Here is a 25845-nt window from a genome sequence, read left to right on the forward strand (position 1 = left end):
AAACTATTTTACTCAATATTTGATAGCTATAACTAGACTTTTTTTTCAGTGTATATAAATGTATGTAAAAATACAAAAACAATTAATGGAAATTTATACTCAATTTTCATTGACATGTTCTATTTTTCACTTTTATTTTACATCCCATATTTTTTAAAAGCGCGAGGTGACAATCGAAGGGCTCCCTGAAAAAATGTTGCAACTATTATTTTTGTAAAAAGTGATATTTTAATAGAAAAACGTTGCTTGTGCGTTAGCTACATGTTTTTTTTATTTACAACAAAATTTGAAAAACGTTAAAAAATACAACGTTCTTTCAGGAAGTCCTTCAATTATTAACATCTCAAAATGCAGATAAATATTGATAATATTCTCTTTGTTATTCGTAACATGAAACACACGTGTGATCTAAGAGACTATAAAAACTTCAAGGTCTATTAACGACTAGTGCAAACAACTTCATCGAATTTACCTTTTCTGTCGTTGATATTGGCGATGGATAGTAAGATCGATTACTTATGATGCTTACATGACATATGCGTTTACCTTTTCCTATCTAATAGGCCATAAAAAACAGAAGCTCGTTAATCCAATTCACACTTATACCATAAGTATTGCAATTAAAGTTGCGATATACGTCAGGCTGTTAAAATATATACATATATACATATATATATACATATATACTTCTTTCTTTCCTACACACGCAAAATTACGTGATTTATAATTAGACCTTAAAATACACTCAAGCTGTTGTGTGCGTCATAAAAAAATTGCACATTAATTTTACATAATCACAATGTCAAGCGCTGTAAGAAATAGCATCATTACGTTTTACTGCGCTCAATTTTTTATTTAACTCGACATAATGGCAATGCCCTTCGGCGTAAAATAAAATGTATAATCAAGCATGACACGTGAAAGTATCTTCTTGGATTAATGCTCCCAATTTATATCTTCCTGAGGGGCGATTAATCGGCCTGATAAACAAAGGCAAATTTAGTCATCGAGTCTCCATGAAAGAAAGATTGCGACCGTGAGAACGCGACTTTCCGCTTCGGGCGCGGGTGTTATGCGCGCGTCAGTAACAGCGGAATGCTTTCGTGGGATATCGCCGCGAGGACTTCACGTCTCGCGGATAAAGAGAAGGGGTCATAAAGGACCAGGCGATGTAACGCCTTATTTAACGCAGGAAACATTTCTTCGCGAGATAAAGAAGCGCTTCTCCGATGAAGCGCGCTCAACTGCCGGCAGGAGTTTCTCTTATCCGGATGACGACGCAATGAAATGTGCTAATCTCTATGATCGATGGTGGAAACGACGCATATGCAATCGATAATAGATTAGAGAGCTTGTGCGCAGTGATCTTGAGACACGAAAGTCCTTTCCGTCTGCGACACGGTGTAATCAATATAAGGAGAATGGTCTCTCTGTTAAGAGAAAGGGTTTCTAACAACGCGCAATATGTGAGAATATAAACTCCACGCTGATCTCAAACAGGCAATGACACAAATATTTAATGAATCACACATGGCTCTGTCTCAATGAGAGTTTGATGGACCATTATATTGTAATTTCTTAAATTTCAATTTTGATTTATCCGAAGTCACGAATGCGCTTTCATGCTAAAAGGTGAGCTAGAATTGTTGGGAATAGCCAACCGGGTGATCAGTTCGAGGAACATGATCGGCGAGCTATGCTTATAGCCAAGCAGATCCCTTTCTCTTGCTGCAGAAAAGCAAAACGTCTCAACACGAGGCGATCTCGCTACACTCTTTGCCCTCCGTCATCGTAAAGACCGGTAGATTCCTCACGCGAGACCATGAGGAACATTTCATCTGGCGACGATCATTTAAGGAAGATCCACACCGGAACAGTCCCAAGAAAATTGTCCCCGCTATCGTTATATATATACTCAAAAATTTATCAAAACTCAGGTTTCTATTTACATGATTTCTCGTTCTGAAAATTTTGTCTTAATAATTAACTTTACACAAATTATTTTGCTTAATTGAAGAATAATAAAAAAAAGATTTATTTGACCAAACCTTCATGTTTCATTGTTCTACTACAAAGGAATTTTTAATTTTTCTCTTTATAACATTACCAAATATTTTTCAAATTGAGAAAAATGCACTCTTTTATTCTCTTTTTCTATAATATGGCGTATTTTTTTATTTTCCGAAAATATATAAAGGAAAAGAGAGTATGCATTTTTCTTAATTTGCAAAATATTTTGTGAAGCTATAAAGAGAAAGATTTAAAATTCCTTCGTCGTAGAACAATGAAACACGAACCGTATTTTTCTCTTTCATATGTGTTCGATACTCGATATTTCAGAACTCTCTGAAGACCCACATAGTCGTAGCTACGCTTGAATTGGCATGATCGATGAAAAAAAATATACCTAAGGAACAGTGTCCATGTCGCCAGTTATTTCCGAGGTTTTTTCCCCGTTTCCCCGCGTCCGAAGAAGCGAAAACCTGTTATAACAAAAAGCGTGATGCCCGACCTCGGGCAACCCCGCCGCTTACCTGGCCACTCCGATAAATCAACCACCAACGTTGGGGAGAAGCGTCACAGTCTTAAAGGGAATAGCATAAACCAAAGGAAATAGCACTTTCTAATCTCGGTTTTCATTACTCGGCAGCACGTTAAATCCCAAGACGCATTTACTATGCATCATATTACTTTTTTTCATTTCAATTCACACATAGATTTACTACTCATCGTGAGGAAAAATAAACTGTACGTTAGACATATGTTGTTTTCATACAATTAAATTTTCAAGGTGCAAAAAATCTGGCAAAATTCATTTTTTTTTTCATAATACGCTTATATTGCTTGTCGCTGACACAACGATTTCCTTCCGGAACGAATCGGATGACGATGATTAACTATTGTTGAAAGGTACTATAGCGATTCCATTGTCACAGTTAACCCGCATTGATAGCATCGTTTATATATAATTTACATTCACGAAATCAGTCTTCCCTGCGAAACACATGTACACATACATGGACATTCACATAGACTAGGCCTTAGATTCTTATTTTGACTTCAGACAAGATGTACACGAGACAAACACGAAATCGAATTAACGTCGAGACCTTCACCTTTATTGAAGAATATGATTCTTCAAACGCGCGATCGATAAAAACATTTTTCTTTTTTTCGACAATATTTAGAAATTTAATTGTTCGAGAAAGACCGATCAGGACTTGATCATTAGAGAGTGAGCAGCTGATTCAAAGAAAAAGGAAAAAAATGAAAAGCCGGAGAAAGAGAGCCAGTCACTGTAATAAACTTCTAAACGTATAATTTTAAACTTACGGCTGTCTTATTTTATTCCGTCATTACTAATAAAATTATACGTGTAAATTATACGTATAAATATCCGTCCTCGTTTTCGCCGTTTAGCAAATAATTAAAGAATCACCCAAGAACAATTAATTATCTTGAAAGGTACAATTGTAATTATCACATGGTCGTGACATGTTAGGGACATTCCGAGATTTCAGCTTTGGTTAACATAATTCATGATTATGTGAGACATTGTAGGAAGTGCGGCTGTTTAGCGATCTGTTAATGAGAGCTGAGTTACAAAAAGTGGTGCAATAACTCTTTCGGAAAGAATTAATTGTTTCACATAATCGCTTTAATTCATTGTTAATTTATGTTTTTCACATATAGTAATAATTTATTAGCTGATTCTAAATCTCTCAAAATAATTTAATTAAATATTAATTGTACCATATATTGCAAGTCTCTTTTTCAAAAGCATTTCATGTAATCGCAGTCGTGTTATTAACGAAATATTATCGCGCGATAAATTAAACACAAGCCGTTATTTTTATAATCGTGCCACCTGATTTAGACCAGAATTTAGGTCTCTGGTAATGGAGGCTCTCTCGCTAGCAGTTATTGATTTTACTTTCGGAAAGAAATCTCGATGGCTTGAGAAATACTTCATTTTTTCGTATTTATTAATGCATGCACGAACAGTAAAATATTTAACAACTTTTTATTGCTCAAGTCAGCGTTCTGCAGCTCGATCAGTCAGTACATGTCAATAAAAATGTAGCGAACGTTGTAAATTGAGAATTCTTATCAATACCTTTGTTTTAAAGAAATGGGAAATAAAAGACGTGGATTTACGTAAAAAGCAACAATATATTAATTATAAATAGATCATTACGGTTTTAAAAGTTGCAACAGACATAAATTATTGTTAGTATCAGTTTTGGGAAAAGATATTAAGTGCATGAAGAAGTAAGTATACAATCGGACATACAGAACTCGTCAATCTTGACAAACAGAATGCTTTAGACAGGATACCAAGTTAGTGTTATTGATTCTCGTACACGATATTATACAAAGCCTGAGTTTAAAGGTATATTCAGCGAGATTTAAGAATTTGTTTACTTTGCATCGAACAAAATCTCTGAAAATAGCTAAGTCATCAGATTATCTTCAAATAAACGTTTCAGGGAAACGATTGTATTTCTTATCAAGATATTGGAAAGAGAAGGAAAAAAACGTTCTTTGGAAACAAGAATAATAGTCTACATAATTAAATACAATGGACGTCTGTTATATTCAAATGAGAGTAAAAAGAATAACAGTGAGAAATAGTATTTTCTCTTTAGTTTAAGTCTCTCGTATCATAGAAACTGTGACATGCATATTATGTAAATGGATGACCCATATTCATGATATACGTATATATTTATGGGAATGTAGCAACGTAGACATAATAATAATTATATAATTCTTATTTGATTTTATAGTTGCGTAATAGAGGACTAGTATCTTGAAAGACTGGGACTTACGTATAGCTTCTCTAGATATTTATAAAAAATAATCATTATGGGTCTTTTCTGGATTGCGAGTTATACACGGTGACACCGCGAGAAAGATATGTTTATTCCAAATGCCAAAGTGTTGCGCGTTGTTAATGTTTAACAAAAGGCGTAGAAACGGAGTCGGATCACAGTTTCGCACGCGCAACCATAAACTCGCAGTGGCAGACATCGTTCCCGCAGTTTCCACTGATTGTATAACCGAGACATTTTCAACTCCATGGAGTTTCCTGGTTGATATAAAGATAAATCACGTCAAGCGAGACTTCGAGATATTATATACGACTGTAATAATCCAGATAAAATTTAATTTAAAAAATATATACAGGTTCTCGTATAAATAAATATTCAAAAATAATGAAAAAGAGGACAGTAAGTCGAGCTAGATTTTTTCTTTTCTGCTATTAATATATTATTTTAACTTAATATCAATGGCTACGTTTACTACCTGTACGATAGGTGTACCTTTGTTTAACCTACAGGATAAACAAGGACATCTATTGTACAGGTCGCGAATTAAAGGCACAGTGTAAACGTAGCTAATGTTACATAGTGTAAAAACAAACGTTGTGACCTTTTAACAACTGGTTATCTACAATGCTAATATATTAAAACGCCATTAGTTTCATCAGAATTTAAAAGCAATAAATACATGCACATAAAAAATTTTTGTTTTTTTTTTAATTCTGGTGAAATTAACAGTGTCATTTTTATTTTTTTACCATTGAAAATAACAGGTTGTTAAAAGATCAAAACGTTGGCTATCATATTACATAACGTCAAGTTAAGGTAATTACATATTAACACAAAACATCTAACTCACATACTCTTTCTTTCGTTATCCTTGAATTTTTAACCCAATACTTTTACATATATATAAATACAATGACAATGTACAATTTTAAACAGTAATTAAGTTTCAAAGGATTTATAAATTATTACTATGAATATTGTTTATTGAATTTCAACCCTTTTAATGCACTCGAAAATAAAGGCACGTTTCATATATATTTATCTTCAAAATTCTTCCGCAACTTCAGAATCAAGAAAATGGAGCAACATCCCTTCGCGCCTCTAGTTATGGAGAACCATCTGACGAGAATCTCTGATCACGCTGCTTCGCGCATCATGCTGAATTGAAACATCCCCTTGAAGCGCAGCGTTAAGCCCCCCCCCCCCCCAACTAGTATCCCGCGATACCTTAACATAAAGCTCCCTCGTAGTCATCGCGATTGGTCCAGATGTCGGGCACCTGGATCAGGTAGAAGCTGGGTCAGGAGGTATACCACAGGTCAGGTACAACACGATCACACGCGCGTACCTCTACACACTGTACACATGCACACGCGCGGCAAAAATGACGACGACGACGACGACGACGACGACGACGAAGTGTCTACAGCGTTGGATGCATGCGATCGAAAGCCGCACGCGCTATGAACACCGTCGACTTCGTCGGGTCGTACGCGATGTCACCTGACAAAATTCACGGCATGTTTGTTTTTCCTTTTTTTTTTCTTTCTTGGTCCCTGTCGTTTCACCACTCTTCGACGTGTTCCTCGAGATAAACGGGCACTTCCGTGTTCTCCGCGAGTGGTACCAGTCGCGATTTATTTCCCAGGACAGGCTGCGACCTTTCGAAGGAGCGATCCGGCACCACCAGCGAGAGCAACCTCTCGCGAAGGTCGTACCTCCACGTAAACGACGGCACTGCCGCTGCCAGCTGGCTCGTTATCGGGTTTAGATTGCGCGCCCCTCTCCGACGACCTCGACGCCCACCTTCACCAGCCCGCATCGCGGTATCATTGATGTCTCGCTCTGACGCTCGTTGGCGGTATCGTGCGATCCTCCTTGAAGAATCGAAGACCAGCACTGGCGACGTTCGGTGTAGAGCGGACTCTTGGAGAACGTTCCAGGCAAACAAGGAGAACGCAACTCGATGGATAGCCATCAGTCTTGCTCCAGAAAGAAACATCATCCAGAAAGTTATTTTAAAAAAGTAAAATGTTTAAATATATCGCAAATGTGGGGAAAATATTAAATTCTTTCAAACGTTTGTGATATTCTCGATAAGACTTTAAAAAGCAGCAAACTCTATGATAAGTGCGATAACGAGCATAAATTTACTTCAGCTTTTATTTTACAATTGTAATTCAAGCAATTTGAACTTGGCTGCTAATATTTTTAAAGCTCTGCAATAATTATCAGTTTTTATGCGTACATACATGTGCGCGATAAAAAATAATATTTGTAATCAAACGGAAACTGCATTACGTATCATTGCTCGGATTAAAATTCTTGATAAACCAGTACTGGTAACACGTGGCTTTTATCATTGCTTGTTCATCTGCCGACGCCTACCTCTGTGATCATTTGCTGGTAACGGAACTTGGAGCTCCAATATATCAGTCTATGTTACAGAATGTCTGCATGATTGTATTTATCTCTAGACAAAATCTTATTCGTACATAAAATGTCTATTCTCTCACAAAACTGAAATAAAAACTTGAGATAATTGATCCAATTTTTTATTTTAAGGCAGAGAGAGAGAATAAAATTTAAAAAATATCAGCTTAGTAATTATTAATAATTATAATAGTAAATATATAAAATAGGAATTATTGAACAAAAAAATTAAATTGCATTAAAAAAGTAATTAATTCTAAATAAATAACAGTAAAAACGCACATAAGAAGTAGCTCATTCTATGGGTCTGTTTTTTGTGGCTGAACTAGTGTACACTTTTGGAACTTAAAGTGAGATAGATATACGTTTGATATTTGTTTAAAACGAGAAAGAGAGTTCTAGAACAGTCTAGTGCAGGAACAGAAAACAGACCAATGGATAAAACATAAACAACGAAGAATCAGAATATGAACGTATGCAAGTTGCTAGAAACTTCAGTTTATGCTGGAACCTGACATTTAGTGACATTTTTAACATAGATATTTATTAGTTAGGATAGTTGTATAATTTATAACGTTTACGCGTATAAACATTCAGTAATAGAACAGAAGATTAAATAAAGTACGTGACTAAGACCATGGCATTTTTTCAATTAGTTCTCCAAGCGAGGAAGCTAGAAAAGGCTAGATTGAGGTACGAAGATGAGAAATTGAGATCGATTGAGATCTCCGAGGGTGTCAAGCCGCATCTGACTTTGAAGCAGCGTCTCCGACGAAAGAGATTAAAGTGAGCCTGCCATTTAACTCCTTTTAACTCGTTTAATCTATCGATCGATATTAATTTTACGCGTAAAATTCTACTTCATCATTTATATATTACATTATACATATATCTTTAAAAAATACATTAGTGCTTCTCTCTCTCTCTCTCTCAGAATTGTGATGGTATTTTTTATTTAATGCACCATAAATATTTTATTTTATTTTAGTGTACTACTATTTTTTTTGTAATTAAGCTATTACACACAATCACACTTTTATAGGTACAGAAAGAAGTTTAAGCATTTCTGGAATCGAATAATTTCCCCTTTAAAACATATATGGATTTATAAAAAAATGAGACTTCTTAGCGTAGACGGTTCGTTTGAAAATTATATTCTGAAGAGTATTTTTGGATTCTTGTTCGGCATATTTCTTACATATATGTTTTTCGTGTTCTTCGTGATTCAACTAAGTTTTACTCTCTCGTCCGCAACGATATTGTGCTCGATCCTCGGAATGATTCTCACACTCGGTTTAGCGTTTTCTCATCGCGTAAGGTAATTTCGCCTTACATGAAAATTTCAATGATATAAATACAAGAGTGATTCATGGAATATTGAAATTATTAAAATTATAATTAGTCAAAAGTATCAAAATTCTTGGAATTTTTTACTTTTATTATACCTCATAATTTTATCTTCTTTTTACATTCTTTTATGACTTTATATGAACATTCGCACAGGTGTATCGTGTTTCTATTGCTGCCGCAGTTCTTTTCTAAACGTGGCAGACAGGCCTTGATGGCCTATGCCTTTATTCTAACACTTACCGGACCGGCAAAGAATATCTTGCATAATATTAGTGTCCTTTCGGAGTCTTTAGCCTGTGGACAGGTAAGCTCTCACAGGTGAGTTCTCTTACGCATTCCACTTATGTCTTTATATCTTTACACAATGTCGGATCCTTGAAACCACACATCCTTGGTTCTATCCATCGTTAGATCTTTTGTTTGACCGACAATGGCTTAAACGTACCATCAGTTCCGCAATCTTTCTGTTGCATACGCATTCTCGAATTCATAAAATTGATTATGTCTTTTGATTTGTCATCGTTATTTGAAATTGTTATTATTAATATAATTGATAAAAATATACATATAGGAACAATTAAAGCAAGCCGTGAAGAATGTAGTTGATTTAATAAAAGAACCCTTCTATGCTTTGAGAGACGCGATATCGAAGGTAATAAAGGCGGTAAAGGTGGTCGTGATGAAAATTAAGCGGACTCTCGTGGCTATCAAACGACTCGTGTTAAGTATACGTGAGTCAACATTTTTCCATTGGCTTTGCGTATAATCGATCTTCGTAACTTTAAAAATGTATCTTTCAGTAAGAGTGATCACATCGGTTTTCCAATGGCTGGGCAGCATTGTGAATATTTGCAACAAGAAGCTGGGTACGCCGTTCGACAGGTGTCAGAGGGTCTTTGAAGGTGCGGTAGATGACTGCAAGGCGAAGCTTGGTCCCCTTTTCGGAGGGATTTGCAATCTGGCGTACGTCGTCGGTGCTTTGTGCTACGTAGTGAAACCTCTAGACTTCATCTGCATACTCGTATCTTATGTCGCCGATACTATAGTTAACGCTGTACAGGAAAGTATGTTGAGGTTATAAACGTATAAAAGATTTTTAAGAGAAAAGACTTTATAAAAAAACTTTAAAGGAAGCTTTATACTGGAATAAATTTTTTTAAATTTCCACTCATGTAAATGTCAACGATTTTTAAATTTATCGGAATACAATCTATTTACAATTTTAAATATTCATAAAACATTTAATTATGTAAGCATAAAACATTTCATAACTTTTGAAATAAAAAGAAAAGAGAACTCTTGATATTAAAAATAAAATTTGCATTAAAGTCGATAAATGAAAGTACGACGATTTATGAATTTAAAAATTTTTCCATCAGCATAATATTGCTAAGCTTTTATGTACTTTTTTCTGATTTAATATCTTTTGCTTACATAGAGATCAAAAGATTCACTCGCCACATAAAAGCGATGTTCTACGTTAAAGTGAAATTTTCGCATTCTTTCCATTTTGAGACAAATCAAACTAAAACCATCGAAGACGTATCAACTGGTATAATTACAGAGATACGAGCGAGGACCGATAGATTTTTAGCTGTATTTGATTGGATGAGTTTCACGACCACTTTCTTTATTTTCTTCATGCTGCTAAGGTAAAGTGTCATTTTAATAATTTGCAACCAAAATAATTTTGTATATTAAAACATTTTCTAAAGGATTTTGCATTATCGGCATAAATGGCTGACGAGCGATCGCTTCGATAATCGCTACTTGACTGATGATCTGCGCACTATCGATCTAATAAGAACACGTCAGGATAAGGAAACCATTTTACCGTTAAACCGCCGCGAAAGAAATCAATACATCCCACTGACGTCCGTCACTCTGATCAAAGTAGAAAAAATAAAGCTCGCGAAATCTGCAGTTTTTTTGAGCTTAACGATGTTTAAAATCTGCATTCATATGATGGCGGACTACAGTCTTTATTGGATTCTTAGCACTATTAGGTATCACGGACGGATCGAAACAAAGGTATCTTAATGAGTCTAATATTGATTAGGAAGTAAAAATGTACCTATGCTTCAAGAATTTTTTTTAGATCCTTTATAATATTTAATTATTATCTTTTACAATAAATGTAACGATGAAAAGCTACTTTTAAATTAATTAAAAAATAGCTTTTAATAATAGTGAGTGAAAATTAATTGAGAAATATTTAATACAAATAAGTGAAGAAAGTCATATTCGATCAAAATGAGTCTTAGTATCTAATAATTTATTTTTGTGTGAATCTTCCAGTTCAAGCATCATGAATTTATTCTATTGCTGATTAATTTATTTTAAAATTTATAATCAGTGCAATAGGAATTTCTGAAGAATTAAATTACAATTGACGTACATTTCGCTGACTGAGTTAATTGAATGTTCTGTTAGCTTACAACCGCAATTTTGTTATCGAGATTTGCGTGGAGTGCGGCGGTGAATATCGACAATCGGCGGTCGGATATATACCGCGGCGTAGAATAATCACGATGGAAGGTAATATAATGGCGGAACGTATATATCGATCTAGGTCCAACGACCCAATTTCGTGGGCGTCCATGTGTCTGGTGACGGCTATCTCGCCGACCTTTATCGAAGCATCGTGAAAGCCTTCACGCCACACGCAAAGGATACAGAGATCGATGTGATACCCTGCCTCCCAGATCCCATCCCTCCAGATTTAGATCGGTATACGCAGATTGTGACGTTGATCGCCTTCTGCTGGATTATGGCGATATTCGAACCGTACGGATTACGATTGCGGCATGTCGTGTTGTGCAAATATTATCCGGAAAGAGCAAAGCAAAGAGCTGCTTGGTTGTATAATCATATAATTAGGTAATGTATTTTTAATTATTTAATGAAGTAATCAACCGGCACATTGATATCAAAGTACTTTTAACAAAGTTTTATGTTGGTCGTTGCATAAAATACTATTAAGGGTTGATGTCGGTCTATTACATTAAAAGTACGTTGTACGCTTCGTCACTTTTAATTGAGTATTAAAATCTGGCAGGATTAAAATAAAATATTTAAAAAAATCTCTCTTGAATATTATATTATATGAAAATAACGATGTGTCTCCCATCGTGCAATTTATCATTCAGTTTAATCTATATAAATTGCAAACTACGTTTAGTTAATGAGTTCAATTCAATGAGTGCACAGATCGAGAGGGAGCTTTCTGAAATTTGCACGACGCCAGTTGCGCCGCAAGTTCGGCATGACTGAGGGCGAGAGAATCGAGAGAGTCACGTTCAGAGAACGATGTCTGGCTATTTGCCCTTTCCTGAACAAATTGTTCCCTCAAAAGCAGAACGTGTGTCTCCTGTGCGGTTCCGTGGAACGTTCCGATCGGGAACCGCACATTAAATGCGCCATGCCAGGCTGCCTCGGTTTATTCTGCATCCAATGCTTCGCGGACTTGCAGAATCTCTGCACGATTTGCCGATCGCCTATCGAGTACGGCGATTTGTCGGATATTAGCGAGGAGCGGTGAGTTCTAATAATAAATGTTGCAAGAAAGTTTAGAAAATACGAGAATAAAAGTATTATGCAACATATTACAAGCAATGTATCGCGTCTTTAAAAAAAATATTTGTTTACATTTTTTATATTTACCTATATTTATAAATATTAAAAAATAATTTATTGCTTTTTTAAATAATTATTCTTTACAAGAATTATATATCAATTTAATTACAATTTTAAAAAATATTGACATCTTTTCGAGTTTAAAATATATTATTAAAACTATGTAATATTGATTTATTATCTCGTTTTTAATCAAGTCAGAGATTCATCAGATGATCAATTGATTGCAAGAAAGGAACCTGTGCCAGTAAGTACTTATGTCGATGAAAAAGAAGAACCAATTGTAGAAGAAAAACCAAAAGAAGAAGTAGAGATAAAAAAAGAAATAGAAGAAGAAATATCGGAAAAAAGAGTACCAGAAGAAATAATACCGGAAGAAAAAGTGCCAGAGGAAAAAATACTGGAAAAAAGAATATCTGAAGAAAGGAAAGAGGAAAGAACAGTTGTTGAAAAGAAGAATGTAGCAGTCCAAACGGACGATGATACCAGTGGAAGTAGTTCTGAGTCGGTCTATAGTTATAGTATGTACATCACTTTTATGTTTCGCATTATACTTTTACTACAAATGTATGCCTTCAAATGCACGCAATTTATTTCACAAATCATCCGTAAAAAAATAAATTCGAGTAAGTTAAAATAATGATTACATATGTCAGCTTATCAAGAAGGATCACGAGAGATCGAAGTCGAGCATCGGAGAATACCATTCAAAGACATCGAAGCGCAAAAAATAAGAGAAGACGTTACGATTCAAGTGAGGCATTATAAACAAAAAAATTTTATTAAAAATTTATATATGTATATGTATAATATATAAATAATTTTTTGCGAAATTAACTTTAATGCAAATAAACTTTTCAAATTATAATCTAGTACTTGATATCGTGATTTGTAGGTAAATAAATTATCAGTTTCTTTAGCAGCTTTAATCAAAGCTCAATTTTTTATTATGCTAATAAAAAAGCAAGTTGACTTCAATAATAGATGCCGATAATCAAGAACTGCTCAGTAGAAAAAATGTTCGATTTAGATTTTTAACGAGCCATTGGCGAAGGAAGTTACTTCGAGCAGCGAGGATCCAACGTCCTGTTTCATGGTGAGAGCTCGTAGGAGGCTTCGTACCAGGTTGAAAAGGAAATCCTGCTCTTCCCTGCGCAAGAACGATTCCAGCTCGTCTACGTCAATAGCGGACACCGAGTCTTGCGCTACACAAGAGCTAGATGAGGAAGAGGTAATTCACATTGAGATAGACGACGGCTCAAAGGAATTACTCTTAAAAGACGGTACTGCCAAAGCAAGAAAACGAAGTAGTCGCGTAGGAAGAATCCTTGCTGCACTAACGAAAATTTCTTGGCTCGGTAAAAGAACGGTAAAATAACATCGATATCTCGCTAGCGTTTTTTTTTCTTTTTATTTTTAATCAGTAATTTCTGTATCGATCATTTACGGTGAATTTTCGTTTCCTTTTAGACGACCGACAGCGACGGCGAATGGCGAATGAGAAAACCGTCTCTCCTAGATAGAATAGTACGGATGCTTTCTGGAAATCAATCTACCTCGCCCGTACAAACGTATCGACGAATTCGCACTACGAAAAAAGATGCGAAGCATAAGAGCTCTTCCTCCGTTTCCTCGTCTTCCACCGACGAAGAGAACGAACAGCACGCACTCTTAAAGGCGTACGATCGGCAAGTAAATTGTTTACAAATCATCTCAGATCATGACGATTCCGAGGATAATATTTACAGCAGAAATTATGATTCGCATCGTGCACGACGCGGAACGATCTGCCGCCAACCAGATTCTCACATGAGAGCTGACGATGTAAAACTGAGACATCCTCACGAGAAGAAATTTACGATGAAAAAGTTACCAAGGTATAGCAAAACTATAGTTTAAATTAAATAACACTAAACAATAAATATATGAAATCTATAATATCGCTTATTTACTACAACTAAAAAATTGTCATTTTTTACTTGCTTGCAAAAAAGAGCTGAAAAGAAAGAAAATTATTTTAAAAGAATATACTTTTATTGCTTTATAATCAGTTATTATATCAAAATTGTACTTTAAAGTTAACGTTACAAAATTTTAATAATTCAAAATATTTATTTTCTGAAAAAACTTTGCTTGTTTTTAATTGTCGTTATGTAGTAAACAAGCGATATATATATAGATATTTTTATATTAACGCTAATGTTGTGTATACAATGTAATCCATGTTATAGATATCTTCAACCAATTTCAAAGGATACGGCGTACTTTGAAGTGAATGAGATTATAGATTCGCAATCGAAACGAGGATGTGTTCGCCCGACAGAACGCGTTAATATTTTACCAGATACCAGAATATTCGACAATCAAAAATCAGACAAATCAAACGTCACTAGTGATGATTACTCTCAAGTATATTTATCGTTTTCTACTTACTTCTGTAAAATTTTAATTCTCTGGTTAATGTCGATCGTTAAAAAATATTTTAACAAAATTAAAACTATTATCTGATGAAAATAAGCAGTAATTTATTCACACATTATTTAATATTTCTATTATTCTCAATTTTTATAATGTTATATTTATCTGTATTAATAAAAAATGGATTTATTTAGATTCCTTGCTCGTGCATGTCGCAAACATCTTGCGATGTCAAAGATAGCATAAGTCAATCGGACGTGAGTGTTACAGAACAATGTAACAAAATGTCTAAAACAGACGCAATGTCAGAAACGGAATTGTTGACTACTGATTGGGAAAGATTAGATCAAAGTATCTTCTGTTTTAAAATACACAAAACAAAGAAACAGGATAATCAATCAAGTATATTTGTCTGATTTTCAGAAAAGAAAGCAGAAGAAATTGTCACTACGGAAGAAACATCAATAGATAGTGAAATAGAACAACAAAGAGCTAAAGCTTTAATCGAAAATAATCGAAGGGGATCGTTAGCGAAAAATAGCAAAACAATTGCGGAGTTAAATAATTTTGCAGAAGAAATAGGTGTGAGAAAATACTTTGCCAAAAAGAAACAAACTGAAGAATTATCTAGAGAAAAAAAAGCCAGAGAAGAAGTAATAGCATCAACTTCGGAAGTAAATGAAAAAGCTCGATTGTACGATCCGTTGGCTAGTTCAGAGCTGTACAGCGTCACGTGCCAAGTAAAAAGACGCGAAAAACCTGCCATGGAAAAATTAACGAAGCAATCGGGAACGGCAGAAATACGTATTGACGATAGAAAGTCGGCGAATTTTGAAGAAGATATTGAAATGGAACAAAAAAGTGTTCAGGTTTCCACGCATGAAACTAAAAAATCTGTACCCGAAAAAAGTATTCAAACAGATCTGCAAAAATCTGAAAAATACAAAAGGTGTGATAAGATGTTGCATATCGACACGCAATTTTCCAGAGCAGCTGACTTGAAAAAGAAAAAGAAAAAAGAAAAAAGAAGACATGAAAAATGGATCGAAAAATATAAACGTAAACAGAGGTAACGAAAATAGAAAATGCAATAAAAGAAAAGATTTTTTAAAATTACTTAATTACTTAAGTATTTAATTACTTAATTTACTTAATCTATTATAAGAATATAATTTCATGTTATATATAGAGAACCTGATAGTAGTTCACCACGAAGAAAACAAAAATATTGCAATAAGCCAACACTGATTAAAGAAAAGCTTTATGATAGGAGGAAGCAAGAAAAGATTTACAGCCGCGATATGCAAATTCATGGACATCCCAGGTGACATTTTCATGTTGTATTTTACATTTAAGTTACTAAGATCAATAATTTGATAGTACACGACACACGGAAGACTTTCTTTGTGTAAGTCGCACAAATTGGTGTCCTGACGACATTCGAAGACGGAGAAGAGTCGTTCCTCCGTTAAGATCAGTAGCTGAATTAAGAGAAGATCGTCAAACTCAGTGTAATCTTCGCGACAGGGAAGATACTCAAAGCAGAAAAGATGATGCCTACGATCTGAAGTCTGCAAACAAGCCAGAAGTCTGGTCTTGTCATGTTCAGCCACAATTTACAGCACCTGAACAAATAGCTTGCTATCAAGATTATCAACGGAAACTTTTGAGTTCATATAATAATGAGTATGTTTATATAGAAATTTTATCCTATCTTAGAGAAAATAGAAATATGATAGATTAAATAGGAATATTATAGAAAATATACAGAGTGGGGCAATAACTATTACAACCTTAAATATCTTCAAATTTATAAAGTGTAGAAAAAGATTTGCGTAACCAAAATTGCACGAAGGAGGCTATCATATGGCGATAATAATTTGTCGAGGTGGAGGCTTTGAAGATATCAAGGTCATCTTAATTTTTTAAATAAGTTCGAAAATATTTTTTTCAATAATACATGATAGAGGCGCTCAAAACAAGTTCAGAACTTATAACCCAAGATTATTGGACAAGATTAAAAGTTAAAAAACGATAAAAAGTTTATCATAAACCTTTTATCGTTTATGATAAACTTGCGTTTTATTCTATATATATTATGTAATATTTTATTTGTTATTTTATTATTAATTAGCATATTAAATGACGTTTGTAATGTTTATAAAAGATGTTTAAAGTGATGGCCATCACTATCAATACAACACTGGATTCTTCTGATCACTGATTAACTTAGTCTTTAATAATTTCAAAAATTATCAACGCATAGGCTGCAATGATTCGTTGTTGTATATCTTGAGGTAGTTGATTCTTCTTTATAGACTATATCTTTTATTGTCCCATAAAAAGTCCAGTTGTATCTGGTAAATGAGCTGATCTATACGGTTCCCATGTCCATTCTAGCGATTTGCAAATTTTTCATTAAATTTATTTCTTATAACCAATGAAAAATGAGCCGAACATTCATCGTGCTGGTACCACATTGTTCGTCGTCTGATTAAAGACAAGTTTTCTAACAAAAGATCCAATATATACCCAAGTAAAGTGGCGTAGCTGTTTCCATTTAGATGTTCGTCGATAAAATAAGGACCAATAATTTTGTTAGCTACGAGTGGTATTCATAGTTCTTATTTCAAGACCGCCTTAAGTAATGTTTTAAGATGCCACTAATACAGTTTTATGATCGGTTCGTAACATTTTGAGGCTGTACTTAAGATAATCTTAAAATATATGACTTATCTTTATATATATAAGCCGATATTGCACTATATATATTTAGAGTGCCTCTGATATTTGATCTGCTCTAGCTAATAAGAATACATTGCCCAGAAATGCAAATTAACATTCCTGTGATTAGTAAATACCTATTGTCTTATCAAATAACACGGTATGAAAAATGAGTAATTGTTTCGAATTTGATATTGAGCTCCTTAATAAAATTCAATACAATTCACAAAATTCATTTCATATAATGCTTCGTGAAGGTTGAGATGGTATAAAGGTGTAATTTGTAACAATCCGAAATGTAGAATACATTCCTTAGACTAACACCAGTTTCTGGTTCAGTTTGTCGCAAACTAATGTGAGGATTTCGAGCCACACAACTATTGCAAGAATCCCAATTTCATTCCCTTCATAAGTTATTCGCTTTTCATGTTCACTTTTACTTTTATTTAAGCTATTTAAGTTATTTAAGTTTATTGCATACATTTTTAAATGTTCAATGCAAACGCCGAGTGCGATCAGAATATCATTCAGCGATATAAATTTTTTTATTCGCATTGAATTTTTTTACATTCTCCATAAATGAGGATTTTATCAATTTATACTTGAAATGGATACATCTTGCATGATTGATTGATTTATTGCCGTATGATAGCTCTCTTTATATCATGCAATTTCATTACACAGATCTTCCTCTTGGATCTCATAGATCTTTAAAGATATATTTAAAATGGTAATAGTCCCATCCTGTATATAGAAATATTTAAACAATTCAAATTTCATCTGTTACTTGTATTTATTATAGCTCACAAAAATAAGATACTACAAATAAAGCAAGATTTTAAAAATAAAACCTGATACATATACACACACACATATATATATATTTATTTAACTGGATAAAATATTGCATATTAAAATATTAATAAATTTTAGAGTAAAAAAATCAGTTTTTTAAATTACAGTTTATCAGAAAAGAAATCACAGCAAATAAAAAAGAAGTACGATGTTAATATACGTAAAACCAGATTAGAAGTACCTATGTTGAAGAAATATCTACCCGCATATCAAGCGCCAGGTTTAATAGAAGAGCTGAAAGAACACGATAGAATGAGATTAATTCAAGAACGAGAAGCTAGAAGATGGACGGCTTTGAGCGCTTTTCGAAGTACGAGGGATTCTCCCTCGAGTACAAAATCGAAGAAGTGGGCATACGGTACTTCTGTAATGTGCGATGCTCATGAAAGCGTTAGCAGATTAACTTCGGTAACAAAATTTATTCTAGATCTTATTATCTATTATCTAAAATGATCTAAGAATTCTTGAACTCTGTCGTATCTAATAATATGCTAATACAGCTTGATTAATTTCCCTTCTAATTGAATCTTAATATACTTTGTTGCTACGTGATTGTTGGAAACGGAAAGTATTCTCAATGTAATTACGTAGCAACGTGGTCGCTTAAGAATGAAAGGTTAAAGATATAGAATATCTCTTAGTTTCGATATGAATACATTCCAAGGTCTCCACAAGACTGACCGAGGGGAATACCCTTCCGTATCAAGAAACGCAAACTTTCAAAGATGTGGTGCGAGAGTTTCGGAAGAAAGTGATGAAAGCCGACAAGCCTTTAATATCTTTATCTCAGCGCGCAGACAAATGTAATGATCTGAAACAATTATTTCCTCCCAAAAATGACCATGTAGGAATTACGACAACGTCGAAGTTTGAGAAAGTTGTAAACAAGTTTAAGGTAAATGAAACTTTATTCGTGAGAAATTTAACCGGGATTAGGACGGTAAAAGTGAATTTACGCGTAAATTGCAGTTAACCACGGAAAATTCAGTTGCATGTTGGCTTTCAGTATGGAAGCTAAAACAATTTAAAATTAATTTATGCTCTTCCGGAATTTAATGCATATAAATGCTTTATGTTTCAATAAAATACAATTAGTGTTATAATTAATGTTCATATGCAGCCAAAGTGTGATAAACGCGAAAGAGAAGAAGAATGTACTACAATATACGATGCAACTCAAAAATTTCAAAGTGAATCGTTTAGCGAGTTATCATCGATTTGCAGTTACTACGAACATCGTCGATTTGATGTTTCGACTTCGGCTGATGAAACCACAGATAATAATGTTGATATCTCATAAATGTGTTTTAGTGTATAATAAAGAAGTTTTGAAATTAGTGTGTTAGTGGTAAATATTATTTTAATATTAAGGTGGCTTTTGCCTGTGAAAAATTTTCTAAAATATATAAATAATTGAAAGTCTAATTTTAACTCAGTTTTAGATATTGATAAGTTTAGAATTTATAAGCTTAATTTATTTTGGAATAATATCAAATTAAAAAAATAATAATCACTTCTCTGACGATATCAAGTGTTTATCAAGTAGCTTTATGAAGCAACATACCAAATATTTAATAAAGTTGATAATAATATTAAAAAATCGCGTTATTCGCATTCACGTATACGAGTGCAATAATTCACTTTATGTGCGTAACTGGATAACATGCTGCACTGAAGTTTGAAAACAAGTACAATGACTACCAGAATCAAAAGCAACAACAGATTTCTTATCGTTGGTGCTAAATGCTATTACGACTAAACGATTAATTAATACGCGCGCTCAATGAATGAATATGAGTCAAAGTTGTACCGTTTGAAAATCCATTTACTAACGCGAAACCTTTGAAGACGATCGTATATTTTTCACACAGGCAAATTGAGAACGCTCGTAAATCATGAAGGATTCCGAAACTCGTGACCATCGGAAATGCGATCAACAAGCTACGTGAATAATGTATTGGTCGATTTCATGTGTGTACATACCATCGAAACAAAAAAGAAAGATAAAATGGAAATCGAAGTCCTTAGAAATGAATAGCTTTCTTTTTCCGTATTTTTGAATTGTATGTCTGATTATTATCCGATTTATAAATGATTTTAACACTTAAAAATGAATTTTGTTTTGTGTGAGATAACAATAAATGTGCTCTTCAAATTTGTTAATTTTTTAACTATGTATCCATATTAAGAATAATATCAATATTAAGAATAATATTTTTATAGAATAATCAATTACGAGATTTCGGAACATAGTAAAAAATTTATATTAATAATTCAATAATGTTAACATATCAATAATTTATCAATAAATAATTAAGTTATTCAATACATAAGGGTGCGCTTCACTTGACACTCGCAATGCTCGAAATTATTTCATCCCTGTTATATATCAAATGTTAAACAAGGATAAATAATGTTCACAATCGTCGTAAAAAAAAAAATAAAAGACGTTCGTAAGTAACTTTCAACATTTTCTTTCATTACTGTGTCAATATGACGTGATACTTAACCAAGTAACTCAAATTTTCAAGTATAAATTGTAGTTTTACGACAAAGAATGTAAGCATTTCTAGGAATTTAAAAAAATAAAAAGAACACACACACAGTGAATTATATATTTGTGTAACAGAGCTGAAGGAAACATGCGTCACGAGAAACGATAATGGGGGGTAAGAAGCTTACACGGGCAGAAACGATTAGGGTTAAAAATCGAAGCGAGAGGAAAAGCAGTAGATTCTCAACCGACAGAGGATTTAAAGACTCAAGAGATAGAGCACGGTATTTTCCGCACAAAAGATACTTTTGCACAGTGCAAATGTAGCTTACCTCTTTCGCGACGTAAAGACCATCGGTTTTCCCCGTTGAGGATCAATACGTCGGTCTTCGCCGATCAGCCGAAAGCAGGAAGGAGAGAAACTCTGGAAGCTTTAGCGTGAACGAAGAGAAGGGAGAGAATATCATGAAAGAACAAGAGCCGGAAAATAAGGCGGAAAATGATAACAGAATGCCGGAGGCGAATTGCGCGTGCACTTCGGAAACGTGCGGAGAGAAAAGGATCAAGCGAGAGATTTGCATGGATATATTGGCGAAAAAGAAGCTACTCGCGCACGATAAAGGTATCAGTCCAACAAGGCTCAGTAGTGAGATGATCAACAAAGAAATAAACGATTCCCTTAAACAGATCAATAATTCTATTAAAGATGCTATGAAAACCCTCGTGAAAACTTCAATGGTACCTATAAGATGCAAGTATCCACAACATATCCTTAGAATTTTTATCTAGATATTTATATTTTTTATAAAAATATAAAACTAAACAACAGTAGATTAAATAGTGACGTCAAAAATATTTCTAGTTTTTTGTAATTTATTACTCCTTGTGAAAAATAATTAAATAACGAGATAAAATTTTGATAAATAAACTTCTTTGAAATAGGAAGAGAAAAAGTCGATTTTGCCCTGTTCAAAGGAACCTAAAGGAATATCCGATACATGTCGATCCCGCGCACTAGAAGAACATTGCAAGGAATCACTCAACGTTTGCACCAATCGACAAACTACATGCCATGTTTCACGGCAGCGTGATAAATTATCCACGCATGACAGTTCGTATATGTGCAAAAAAATGTACGAGAACGCAATACCATTACCAGTACAAAATAAAGTTAACGGTGAAAGAAAGAGCAAAAAGCATTCGAAATCAGCGAATAATGTAAATACCGATAATCGCAGAATGACCGGGAATGTCAATATCTATATTTGCTCAGAGACTAATGACAGTAACCAGGTAAGTTTATCAAATAATCCTTTTTATCCAATATAAAACGTAAAATTCAGATTTCAAAATACATTAATGGATTAATATTTTGTCTAAAAACACATTTATATTATGTTTACCATTATGAATACGTTATGTATAATTATAAATAATTTAAGTGTTTATATTAATAATCCAATATGGATGATGGTACTATGAAAAAAGTGAAAGCTAATAAATATTAATGATGGAATTAATTATTTTGTTATTATGCTCATATAATTATCGTACTATGATTACTTCACTGATATAATATAAATTAGAAATAATTATTAATTTATCTAATTATTAATATATAATGTCTAATTATAACCGGTTGTGTTCGAAAAGGGAAGAAAAAAATCAAGACCTCCTTACACGGATACAAGCTCTAATACAATTACCGAACCCAATTCGAGAAGCGCTAGCGCTAGCAGTGCGTCATCATGTAAGCTCATAAACAGCATAAAAGAGAAACAGAAGAAATTGCTAGTGCAGCAGTTGCCTAATTTTATTCATGAGAAAAGTGATGATAACGTCGTTCACGATAACGGAACATTACAGCACAGGATCAGCAGGAAGGAATTGAGCGAAGCCAACAGCAAGGAAGAAACAGATGTCAAAGTCAATAACGAGAACGTCCGATGCAAAGACGCTACCTCATCAACCAAAGACGATTACTACTGCAAAGATACGGATAACATAGATCTTCAACAGGACTCGTCATACTTAACGGTTCCATGTTCAAGTTTCAGCGCGTGTAACAATACCAAACATCCAGAGTCTTGGATGACCACGTATCCTTCAGAACCAAAAGCCAGGCTAGACGACAATGGTGTCTTCCTGTCAAGAGCGATTTGTACCGGTGTGGAACAAAGGAATTATCGCAAAAATAACGATCGCAATAATAATGTTCGCGGAAACGATAGCGAATGCACCATGTGTCATGCGGTCGATGGTAGCAGGTGGTTACCGAAATCGATCTATAAGAAGTGCGCATTCGGCGAGGAACCTAGAGAGTATTTCGCAGACGGTTGTAAATATCGAAATAAAATATTCCAGGATTCATCAATAAATCACAAAGATATACGGAAGAGGCAGACAGGATATAAACGCTTGCAACAACCTCTCGGAAGTTGCCAAAGGGAGGTAATAGCTCGACGATGGTCCACGTGTAGTTGTATTGCGGAGGAGGATGAAAATTATTGCAAGGACATTAAGAAAGACAAGAAAGAGCTTCCTCAAAATGTGTGCAATGTCGCAGAGAGTCTAGAAAAAATATCTATTTGCCGATCACCTAGAAAATTAATCGAAAGTGTAACTGTATGCGAAACGTCATGTGGCGATGAGAAACGTTTTGAAAAATTACGAACGTGTAAGAAGAAAGAGGAACATTTGAAGGACACTAGTGTATATAAAACAAGATTTGGAAATTCGGTCGAACCTCCGAAAGTAACAAGAGTCTGCCAGGAATTCGTTACTGAAGAGCTTCCGGAAGATATCACAGTTCGCAAGACAGCGTTTGGAGAACCGAATAGACTCCCGGAAGAAGAAATAGTTTACAAGGCGGAGCGTTCTGACTCCAAAGATAACCCAAAGGAAACAATTTGTAAGGAGATTCTCGATTCAAACTTTGCCAACCAAGACGATGTTAACAGAGTATCCCTAAACGATGTAAAAGATAAACTTGTGGAAGAAAGTACAACTAGCTCGAACTTAAATAGTCCGGAAAAGAATGCTGGCAATAAAAGAATGGTAAAACCAAATAATAAGCATGATATTGCTCTCAATAGTTTTATGGAACAACAATCTATTAATGTAGAGCAAGATGAGCAAATAAATAAAATGATGAATAATCGATCGAAAAATGTTCCTCGTACTCCCAATGAATCAATTAAAGACTCTAAACCATTGTCAAAAAATGTTTATTCTACATTACCACGCGCGCAGTTTTATAATCGCTCGAATCTTGTATCTAATTTCAGTGTAGAGAAAACATCGAAATTTCGTATTAATCAACAAAGAATGCAATCGCTTAATCGATCAATGAGGAATCACTTTCAACAATCGAATAATCCTACACAAAATTTGATATCAAATAAAAATAATCAACAGGAAGAAAAAACGTTAGGAAATTCGGAAGAAAAAGAAGAAAGGCAAGATATTTCAAAAGAAATGAAAACGATTGATGACAAACAGGGAGAGTCACTTTTACATCGACAATTTAAAAAATTAATCGATGTAATTAGACGTAAGACATTTATCACAGACAGAATAGAAATAGGAAAAATTGAAGCAAAGGAAACAATTGCTGATGGTGAAAGAGATGTTGAACAATCAGAAATTGCTTCGGAAATAGAGGATAAAATCAATGGTACAAAAGACCAGCGAGAGATTATTAAAAAAGTGCCTATATCAATGAAACCACTACAAACAGAGATTGCAGATAAAGGTACATATATTATAAATTAATTCATTTTACCTTAATCTTTAGACAGGAGGATCTATTTTTGAAACCTTACAACTTTTCTTGAGATAAGATTTATTATAATTTTTTTTTCATTGTATTGCTTACTTTAAAATATGACACTATTTTAGTGTCATTATAATAGTTTTCTTGTCTTGTAAAGATTAATTATATAAAGCTTTCAGAATTATTTCCGTAAATTTTCTGCAATATTTATTTAAATTAAAATATAAATATTACATTATAATATAATATACCATTTGTTTGATATGGATACAAATTATTGTTAACTAATTTGATGCGGTATTACGTTAATTTTATTCGTAGAAATTATTAAAAACATTTTTGTGAAACTAAAACCAATTACGCTAGTAACCGATAATTCTTGAAAAAGGAAAGAAGATGGATATTCAAAGAACAGATCAGACAATGCCTAAATTACTACGTGTCATCGCAGCGAAGAGATCGCATGTTCTACCAATTGTAGTAACAACTGATTCTAAACCCCGACAGTCCGAAGTACTATCTGTTCCTGCTGAAAAAATTACAACTCATGTCGACCAAGAGAAACTCTCAGAAGAAAAAGTAACTTTGCAGGAACATAGTCCTGTGGAAGTTACGAAAGAAATAAAAGTGAATGATGTAATTATGCCTAAAATGGATGTTGCCACAATCGAAGATGCTCCAAAAGATATTGTTGATGAAAATAGAGTTTCCCAAGATATTCTGAATGATACAACAAGAACTTATGTCGCTTGCCCGCAGAAAAAAACAGACGAAAAATTACAAAAACTTATTCTTTGTAAATGCGGTCTACCTTCTGATTCAAATGATTCTTTGTGCTCGATTGCCAAGTATATGAAAGACCGTGTGCCTTGTCTGCAGAAGAAATCGGAAGAGGAACCGCAAAAATCTGCCCTTTGTACGCGCGAATTACTTTCCAATTCGAATAATTATTTATATTCCATTGTTAAATGCATAAAGTGCAATAATATTATTGATAATTGTCCTTGCAAAGACAATAGATTTGAACAAAACAAATTTTACTGTGCATATTGTCGTTTAGCAACCTTGCAATGTATCTGTACATTAAATGTAAAGAATTGCTTGAAGACTGATAAATCAAAATTTCAAGGTACATCACCTTCAAAGATCAGCTCCCAAATCTGCATAAATTATTATATAAAAAAGAAGAAAGAACACAAGTGCAGAAAGACCACGACTTGTTGCCATTCTCACGAAGAATGTAAATGTAGATGGCGTGCAACGCGCGGCGATTTTTCAAGAATTATTGATAAATGCAAGTAAGAGATATAATAAAATAGTATATA

At 33.9% G+C, this 25845-nt stretch overlaps 2 protein-coding genes across 4 annotated transcripts in view; one reads left to right on the top strand and one right to left on the bottom strand.

The window, feature by feature from the left end:
* The window catches only part of didum (dilute class unconventional myosin), a 25973-nt gene extending 19688 nt beyond the window's left edge, over nucleotides 1–6285 (bottom strand). For all 3 annotated transcript variants that reach the window (XM_018518695.1, XM_018518693.1, XM_018518692.1), the window contains exon 1: nucleotides 6063–6285. In XM_018518695.1, the coding sequence (XP_018374197.1) occupies nucleotides 6063–6089 (27 nt within the window). In that variant the 5' untranslated portion in view covers nucleotides 6090–6285. The remainder of the gene's footprint in view (nucleotides 1–6062) is intronic.
* A 1620-nt stretch (nucleotides 6286–7905) lies between these two features.
* The window catches only part of LOC108768326 (uncharacterized), a 20104-nt gene continuing 2164 nt past the window's right edge, over nucleotides 7906–25845 (top strand). The window contains exons 1-25 of the mRNA XM_018518719.1: nucleotides 7906–8054; nucleotides 8311–8586; nucleotides 8772–8922; nucleotides 9190–9349; nucleotides 9419–9682; nucleotides 10057–10270; nucleotides 10334–10649; nucleotides 11191–11498; nucleotides 11829–12155; nucleotides 12456–12775; nucleotides 12911–13008; nucleotides 13285–13623; nucleotides 13725–14131; nucleotides 14486–14663; nucleotides 14867–15023; nucleotides 15096–15741; nucleotides 15862–15996; nucleotides 16053–16358; nucleotides 18359–18659; nucleotides 18916–19146; nucleotides 21118–21483; nucleotides 21688–22038; nucleotides 22541–22621; nucleotides 22684–24499; nucleotides 24909–25818. Of these exons, the coding sequence (XP_018374221.1) occupies nucleotides 7906–8054; nucleotides 8311–8586; nucleotides 8772–8922; nucleotides 9190–9349; nucleotides 9419–9682; nucleotides 10057–10270; nucleotides 10334–10649; nucleotides 11191–11498; nucleotides 11829–12155; nucleotides 12456–12775; nucleotides 12911–13008; nucleotides 13285–13623; nucleotides 13725–14131; nucleotides 14486–14663; nucleotides 14867–15023; nucleotides 15096–15741; nucleotides 15862–15996; nucleotides 16053–16358; nucleotides 18359–18659; nucleotides 18916–19146; nucleotides 21118–21483; nucleotides 21688–22038; nucleotides 22541–22621; nucleotides 22684–24499; nucleotides 24909–25818 (8807 nt within the window). The remainder of the gene's footprint in view (nucleotides 8055–8310; nucleotides 8587–8771; nucleotides 8923–9189; nucleotides 9350–9418; nucleotides 9683–10056; nucleotides 10271–10333; nucleotides 10650–11190; nucleotides 11499–11828; nucleotides 12156–12455; nucleotides 12776–12910; nucleotides 13009–13284; nucleotides 13624–13724; nucleotides 14132–14485; nucleotides 14664–14866; nucleotides 15024–15095; nucleotides 15742–15861; nucleotides 15997–16052; nucleotides 16359–18358; nucleotides 18660–18915; nucleotides 19147–21117; nucleotides 21484–21687; nucleotides 22039–22540; nucleotides 22622–22683; nucleotides 24500–24908; nucleotides 25819–25845) is intronic.

This window comes from Trachymyrmex cornetzi, unplaced genomic scaffold (assembly GCF_001594075.2).
Source record: "Trachymyrmex cornetzi isolate Tcor2-1 unplaced genomic scaffold, Tcor1.1 scaffold78, whole genome shotgun sequence".
Taxonomy (NCBI): domain Eukaryota; kingdom Metazoa; phylum Arthropoda; class Insecta; order Hymenoptera; family Formicidae; genus Trachymyrmex; species Trachymyrmex cornetzi.